The sequence below is a fragment of the Stigmatopora argus genome, chromosome 22 (genome assembly GCF_051989625.1).
Source record: "Stigmatopora argus isolate UIUO_Sarg chromosome 22, RoL_Sarg_1.0, whole genome shotgun sequence".
In the NCBI taxonomy this organism is placed as follows: Eukaryota; Metazoa; Chordata; class Actinopteri; order Syngnathiformes; family Syngnathidae; genus Stigmatopora; species Stigmatopora argus.
The window spans coordinates 4881599-4888815 of record NC_135408.1 but is presented as its reverse complement, the minus strand read 5'-3'; the positions used below and the strand labels follow the sequence as shown (position 1 = coordinate 4888815).

The window sequence follows — 7217 nt, the reverse complement described above, 5'->3', positions numbered from 1 at the left end:
TAGGGCTATGCTCTCTCTGTCTCTCTCTCTCTCTTGCTCTCTCGTGCATACATATACTCCTCCCTCTGAAACCCCCACCCACTCCCATCATTGAATTAAAGGCACTTCATGCACGTGCATTAAAGAAGCAATGACAAAAGGAACTGAACTCAACCAAAGTGCACCTGACTCTTTTTATTGAGTGGAAATTTTGACAACTCTAAATAGGACAGCGAGAATAAAATCTAAATATAAGATTAAAGTCTTGATATTAGTTGAATAAAGGCATATGTTGTTATATTATATGATTAAAGTCATAATATTGCCGAAAAAAATCACATTATTATGAAATTTAAGTCCTTATATTACATTTACATTGCATAATGTGTACGGATGCAGTGCAGGTCATTTAGAAACATTTGCTACCGTATTTTCTGCACCATAAGGTGCAACTAAAAGACTTATTTTCTCAAAAGCCAGCATTGTGCCTTATCCGATATGCCTTATATTTGGATCAATATTGGTGACCATGCTATGAAATTGTCTTTAGCACAGCTCCATCTAGTGGGTGCATTACACTACTCCTAGCCACTACTACTGTTTCTACTACTACAGCTCCATCTAGTGGATGTGTAACACAATCCCCTACTACTACTACCACTACCACCACTACTGTGACTTATAATGTGGTGCGGAAAATACGGTAAATATTACGTAAAGAAAACTATGTGAATTATCCTACCTTGACCGGGAGATTAGATATTAGTAAAAATCCTCATTTTATAATTTGATGTGATAAATATTAAGGATTTCCTCCTTGTTGTAACAGATTCTAAAATACTGCCTCATTTTTTTTATTTTAATGGTGGCTCCAAAAATTCTACTTATTATATATAGTAGCTAATCTAGCTAAATTCGCAGAACTGAATCCATTACGAAAAGATACATAACATTAACACTAAAAAGTCACCACAAAACACCACTTTTGTGTTTTTTCTTTGGACCATCGTCATGTAATCAGGGCCTAGAATGAATTCCAGTTAGTGGCGTCTCATAAAAGCACAGTAGAAGGATGAAAAGAGCAACATTACTGAATGTCTATCATTGTCAATGACACTGAAAGTTAAGCGGTCACACCCACATGGCCTCTAATTGCCACTGATATGTGGGTTCGCAGATGAGTCGACACACCGATCCATTAAGCGACCAGGACTGGCTTGATTTGCTCCGGATGAACCCCTCCCGCCTCCCCCTTGAGATAGCGAGATTGGCTGTTGGCCAAGCGGCCATTTCCTGTGTCTGAGAGGAGCTCTAGCCACCGGGGCTCAAATCCATTTCCTGACTGAGAATAAAAGTTTTAATAATGAGCATCAGTACATCAGTGGCTGTCAAGCTCTTCCCTCGCTTAGTGGGAAGCATGACGGGTGTAAAAATTCAGACACAGTGACAAGGCAAGCAAAATTGCTCTTTATTTTATAAATCCTTTCACAATTTTCACATTTCTTATCCCTAAAAGAGTGAGTCAAGTGAAAACACGGATAGACGAAGTGAGAAAATTCAACTGAAATCCATGATAATTTTTTATCTTAAAATAAATTTTAAAATATCAGCTATGGTCATTTCTGTTTCTGTGACGGAATGATGAAAGATTTTATTTTGGCTGAAATTCCTGTTGCATTTAGATCAATTAAAATGTGTATTTTCCAATTAGGCATGCAACAAAAAGTTATGTTTAGGGTTAAATTTAGAGAATGTTTGATGTTTCCGTTACTTTTTATACTATCCCTGTGTCATTACTAAACCATACACTTCATTCTTTTTAGGGGGAAATTATGATAGGTCACTGTTGGCGTATGTTCAGTTTAGGGGGGTTGAGTAGTTGACGATTGGGACGCCGTCCCATTCCTGTTCCAGTGCTTGGGCCGTCCGTCTGTCCTTCTTCAGCTACACAGTTGAGTTTTTTCCTGTCATGGAGTGAACATCCGTACGGTCCCTTGCTTTCTTTGAGATTCTTGGACTGAGGCGGCATAGGTTGCACAGAGTGCTCCGGACGCCTCACAAAGACATGATCAGACATGAAACTGGTTTTATAAAAGGATTGATAGAATGGTGTTAAATGTTAATGATGATGGCTGTATCTGAGTCTACCTGGGTTGACATGATGCATCTACAGTCTTCATCTTTTTTGAAAGAGGCTGTTCAGGGTCTGCCATGCCATCTTCCATTTTCTTTTTTCGTGACTGGTTCTTGTTTGGGCCACAGCTGCAGGGACAGTTTTTTGTACTCCCAGGGGGATTCTGTGGCATCGCGTCCATGTTTTTATCATCAAAATATTCAGGCTCACCGGCGTTCATTATTCTACCGCAAGACGTGACGCTGCGTTGATAGAGAAAAAAGTTTCTGTTAGAAGGGAGACACCGGTAAACTGAGTTTTTAGGGCCTTACCGGGGGCTGAGGGTGAAGTGAGGCCACAGATGAGTCATGCTGATGAACTGATGCTCAAGCAGTTGCTGGGGAGTCATCCGCAGAGACGCATCAAGGTGGAACATTCCTTTAAGCAGATCCACAAACATCAGTTTATCAGCCCAATGAATTAACTGGTCCAATATGGCTATATTCCTAAATAATATTTCTATTGTATGAGGATATTATTGATCATTTTCTGTGTCACAGCTGTAGCTGCAGTAGAGGTTTTATAGCCATAAAAGTTTTTGAGGGTTGGATTGATTCGCTGAAGCCGTCGCTAGAAAATGCACGGACCGCCGCTGGATTACAGTACTGTGTGAGAGCTAAGACATCCTCTGGTGAAAAGCAAATGGTGGTCATAGAATTGTTGTTTCTTAACATTAACATGAAAATTCCCCATCAAAAACACTGGTCACTTCAATCCGACTTGGATGCACAAATGAGAGAGTACCTTAAGACTCCACAGACTGCTTTCCCTTTCCTTTGTGGAAAAAGTATTCAGTCTTTTTCCCAGAAACCAGAAGACTCTGTGGAAGGGCTCCTTGAGTCTGTGTGATGTACCTTATCTGAAGATACAACACAACAAAGTCACCATGGAAACCTGTGACTTTTATAGGCATACAGTGTTACTTGAGAACAAGAATGGCTCCCCTGATCAAAAAGCATAAAAACACACATGTCCCATTATTAATTTTGGACAAGTCTCAAACTCAAAGACAATAACCCAAACCCACAAAACTTAACAATAGGGATGATTTGATTTAACCAAATGGAAATCCCAATTTGAGCCCTGGCAATTTTTTACCATTTCTTAGTCATTCTTGCCTGGAAAAATAAATGTACCCATGTACAAAAAAGCAGTTTACGCAACCCATGGACGAAACGTCAATGGCCTTATCATAGGGCGCCCCCACCAAGATCTCCGGAGACCTAAGGAACAATCATCAATGGGTGGTCAGGTGGTCCAGAGCCCTTGCAAGCTGACAAAAATTGGGAAAATAGAAAAAGCTACCATTTGTCAGAGTCGCTTCATCATGAAGGTAAAATTTTACTACCTGGCAGACGATGGGTCGGACCTCCAGGACTTGCAGAGGTTCGAAATGTCGCTCTTTCATGAAGTCGAACAAATTCTTGTCTAGGTACTCAAATTCAAGGCAGACGTAGCCCATGTAGATGAAAGTGCTGAGCCACTGGACCAGGTGACTAATGTAGTTTTCCAGGATTTGAATTTTCTGCAGAGTCTCAATCTATAAACACAAAAACAGCGGTTCAAAAAGTTCGATTTTCCACGTATTGTTAGTTATGTTCTGACCTCAAACCTAGCATGCACAGCCAAGTTTCCCTCGTCCCTGATCATCTTCACCGCCACTGTCGTGTTGGTGTCCGGCTTGTGGTATTTGGCCACTCTACCAAAGGTTCCTTCATCCATTACAGAGAGCACTTTGTAGCCGGAAGATGGCGAGTGAAGACTGCATCATGGACACAAGCAGTCGGCAGCTTCACACACGGATAAATCCATCGTTGTCGCTCCTGTTATTTTATTTTATTTTTTTACTACTTCTAGCTAATTTACGTGGACAGCATTTTGACAAAGTTGTCGGTGAAAGATTCAAAGGAATGAAGCTCAAACAGTTTGCCGGCACACAAAGATAATCAAAGAAAGAAAACACACAGAGGATTCATTTATAAATAACGTGTGACATCAGTTATGTCTGGTCTTTATTTGTATTTTACATTGAACAATGTAATAATGATGGCATCACACAGGGATGATGCAATATAACAAAGTTCAATAGTCATTTTATAAAGGAATTCAAATCAAAATACATTCAACACTTTGAAGGACAGTGGTCACTATATACAAAAGTTAGCATTAGTTTAACTTATTCACTACTAATCCAGCTCACAAAACGTGTTGTAATTGTGGTCACTGATACATCAGTTTACAGAATGCTAAATGTACTTCGGTCTGATGCACTGCATTTAAGTACTATATATATAGACAAGGTAGGCCTTCTTAGTGTAATTCCAATTATTCAGCTCATACAAACTTTGCCGCACCCGTACAAAACATTGACTTTCAATTTTTATGTATTTTGGGTCATGTTAGCCAAATTCATTTCATCAGGGTGGAAGGTGGACCTTGAGGGTGTTTTCCTGGCTTCGGACTAGTGCGATGGTTCAAACTCTCATTACGTAAACATCCAATAAGCTGGGGGTATTGCCATCATTTTGGCCCTCCCCCTTCAGATGCCTGCCAGGCCTATTGACTCTGTTACCCCAGAAAAACCAGTGCCCCACATACCCACAGGGGTGTCAGCAGTCCATTGAAGTTGATTTTAGGCAAGACTTCTCTATTTTCTTTACCTCGAACACTCTCTTTTTGTTTTTTGTTCTATATCAGTTTGATTTTAATTCAAGTTAAGATTTTAAATAATGTGTATTTTTTACAAACTGTAACCCAAGCATATAGGCCAGTTGGTTAGCGTTTCGGGATCACAGTTCTGAGATTACACGTTCAATCCCAGGTGGGGTTCAAACCCTTTTGTTTAGAGCACGTGTCAAAGTGGCGGCCCGGGGGGCAAATCTGGTCCCGCCGCATCATTTTGTGTGGGCCGGGAAAGTAAATCATGAGTACCGACTTTCTGTTTTAGGATCAAATTAAAATGAAGAGTATAGATGTATATTAAATTTGTCGATTTTCCCCCTTTTAAATCAATAATTGTAATTTTTTAATCCATTTTTTTCTGTGTTTTAGTTCAAAAATCATTTTGTAAAATCTAAAAATATATTTTAAAAAAGCTAAAATAAACATTGTTTTAGATCTATTAAAAACTGAATATGCAGGGCTTTTAATCCAGTTCTTTTAATCCATTTATAATAAAAAAAATCTAAATATTATATCTAAAATGGTCCGGCCCACATGAAATCGAGTTGACGTTAACGCGGCCCGTGGACCAACCCGAGTCTGACACCCTTGGTTTAGAGGTTTTACCCAGTTTCCTTCCACATCCCAAAAAACATGCATGGTAGGCTGGTTGAACACTTTAAATTGCCTAAGTGGTTGTCCACCTGGTGTCCCTAGTTAGCTGGAGTAGGCTCTAGCACCCCCCTCCCTGTGACCCATGTGAGGATATGCATATACTTTACCCTTCCAAAGTCAATTTGGCCTATTGATCTGATTATAGGGTTTTATGTGTAGGGTACAATAGTGGGGAGTGCTCCAAATAATGCACGCAGCATTGATTATAGCTAACAATGTTTGTGATGTGGACAATGCTGTTGCTCTTCCTGACTCCATTGCTCTAAAATTCCCCCCAGGCCCTTCACAGGGAGATTGGGTTTACATGGATGCATCTGACACCCACACAAGGAATTGTACACGGCCCACGTGAGCATGTTGAATGATATGGAAGTTTTTATTGTTTGTGCATATTTAGGCTAAGGTGGTAGATAAATTTTAATTATCAATGACTAATTCATTGATCATTTCTTTCCCGATATATATCTATGTCATTATTTGAATGTTATTCTTAAAGTAAACAGGGAAATTCTATGACGGTTTTCAGAAAATTGCAAAATATTTTCTGTGGAGGGTAGTTGAAGTTAAAAGGATTTTGATATTTTTGGGGGGATTTTAATGATATATTTGCTTAATTGCCATATGTCTACTTTCAGATTTGTACATGATACCAAACAAAATATAATCAAATTATGATTTTCCAATGCTTTTGCATCAAAAGAGACATTTAAGCAATTATATATAATATTACACTTATATACACAAAACTAAGACCTTATCCGATATGTCAATCATGGCAAAGTAAAAGCTTTGGAACATCAATTGGGTAAACTGTGGTTAACATTCTGTTACATCAACATATCCTCATCTCTTCTGCAGGACTTTAAATTTGACCTTTTTGTGCAATCTCACAGCTGAATTTTGTTTGTGTTTTTTTTTATTCTTCTTCACCCTGCCCCTTTCACTGTCACTCCTCATAATTAATTCACGAGGCCTACATAACGTCGAACAGCCTGCATAATCGATTGGGTCCAGAAATGTGTAAGTGAGACAAGGGCGGGGACGGATTGCAACACAGTACAGCATCCCCTGTCATACCTAATCCAAAAATGTGTTTTCTGTTCTTCATTTTGGATACCAACATTGTTGGCTTTTGGAGAACGCTGAGTTTTATGATGAGCATTCGATCAGGCAGCCAGCATTACCAAAAGAGCTGCAATGACCTCATTCCACATGAAGTGGGAATAGCGCCATCTTCTGGTGTTATTACTACATGCCAGTATATTAGAGAGGGGTTTAACAAATGAACTCATTGGCTGCCATTAGTATTGCACCGATACTAGTATCAGTACCAATATGGGAGTAAAATTACATCAGTGGTATTGGGGTGTACTAGGAAATAATGTGCCAATGCTGGGATGATATGTATTTTTTAAGATCTAGTTTTTGTGATTCAAGAAAGCCACCCCATACCCTAAAACACACATGTGTCAAAGTGGCGGCCCGGGGGCCAAATCTGGCCCGCCGCATCATTTTGTGTGGCCCGGGAAAGTAAATCATGAGTGCAGACTTTCTGTTTTAGGATCAAATTAAAATGAAGATTAGAGATGTATATTAAATTTCCTGATTTTCCCCCTTTTAAATCAATAATTGTAATTGGGCCGCCACTTTGACACATGTGCTCTACACTCAAGTTGAGTAAGATGTAATTTTGTATTAAAAGAAAAACTTCTTTTTTTAAACAAAACAT

At 39.2% G+C, this 7217-nt stretch overlaps 1 protein-coding gene across 4 annotated transcripts; it reads right to left on the bottom strand.

Moving 5' to 3' along the window:
* Nucleotides 1–1575: 1575 nt before the first annotated feature.
* LOC144068368 (uncharacterized) lies at nt 1576–4080 on the bottom strand. Of its 4 annotated transcripts, XM_077592840.1 has the most exons (5): nt 3758–4080; nt 3501–3692; nt 2897–3011; nt 2128–2530; nt 1576–2033 (listed from the first exon to the last, which is right to left on the bottom strand). In XM_077592840.1, the coding sequence occupies exons 1-3, from the start codon at nt 3872–3874 to the stop codon at nt 2898–2900; spliced, it is 423 nt and encodes a 140-aa protein (XP_077448966.1). In that variant the 5' UTR covers nt 3875–4080; the 3' UTR covers nt 1576–2033; nt 2128–2530; nt 2897. The 4 variants fall into 4 exon arrangements, 2 of the variants coding, with proteins under 2 accessions (XP_077448966.1, XP_077448967.1); XM_077592841.1 differs by having other exon boundaries at nt 2128–3011; nt 3501–3677; XR_013298171.1 differs by lacking the exons at nt 3501–3692; nt 3758–4080 and adding an exon at nt 3360–3481 and having other exon boundaries at nt 2128–3011.
* Nucleotides 4081–7217: the final 3137 nt, after the last annotated feature.

Bases quoted from the DNA above. Each gene is read 5' to 3' on its own strand.
- LOC144068368 (XM_077592840.1), bottom strand. From the start codon at position 3,874: ATGGATGAAGGAACCTTTGGTAGAGTGGCCAAATACCACAAGCCGGAC. The intron at 3,693-3,757 runs GTCAGAACATAA...TTGTGTTTATAG, and splicing joins CTGTGCATGCTAGGTTTGAG to ATTGAGACTCTGCAGAAAAT. The intron at 3,012-3,500 runs GTAGTAAAATTT...TTGTATCTTCAG, and splicing joins TCCGACCCATCGTCTGCCAG to ATAAGGTACATCACACAGAC.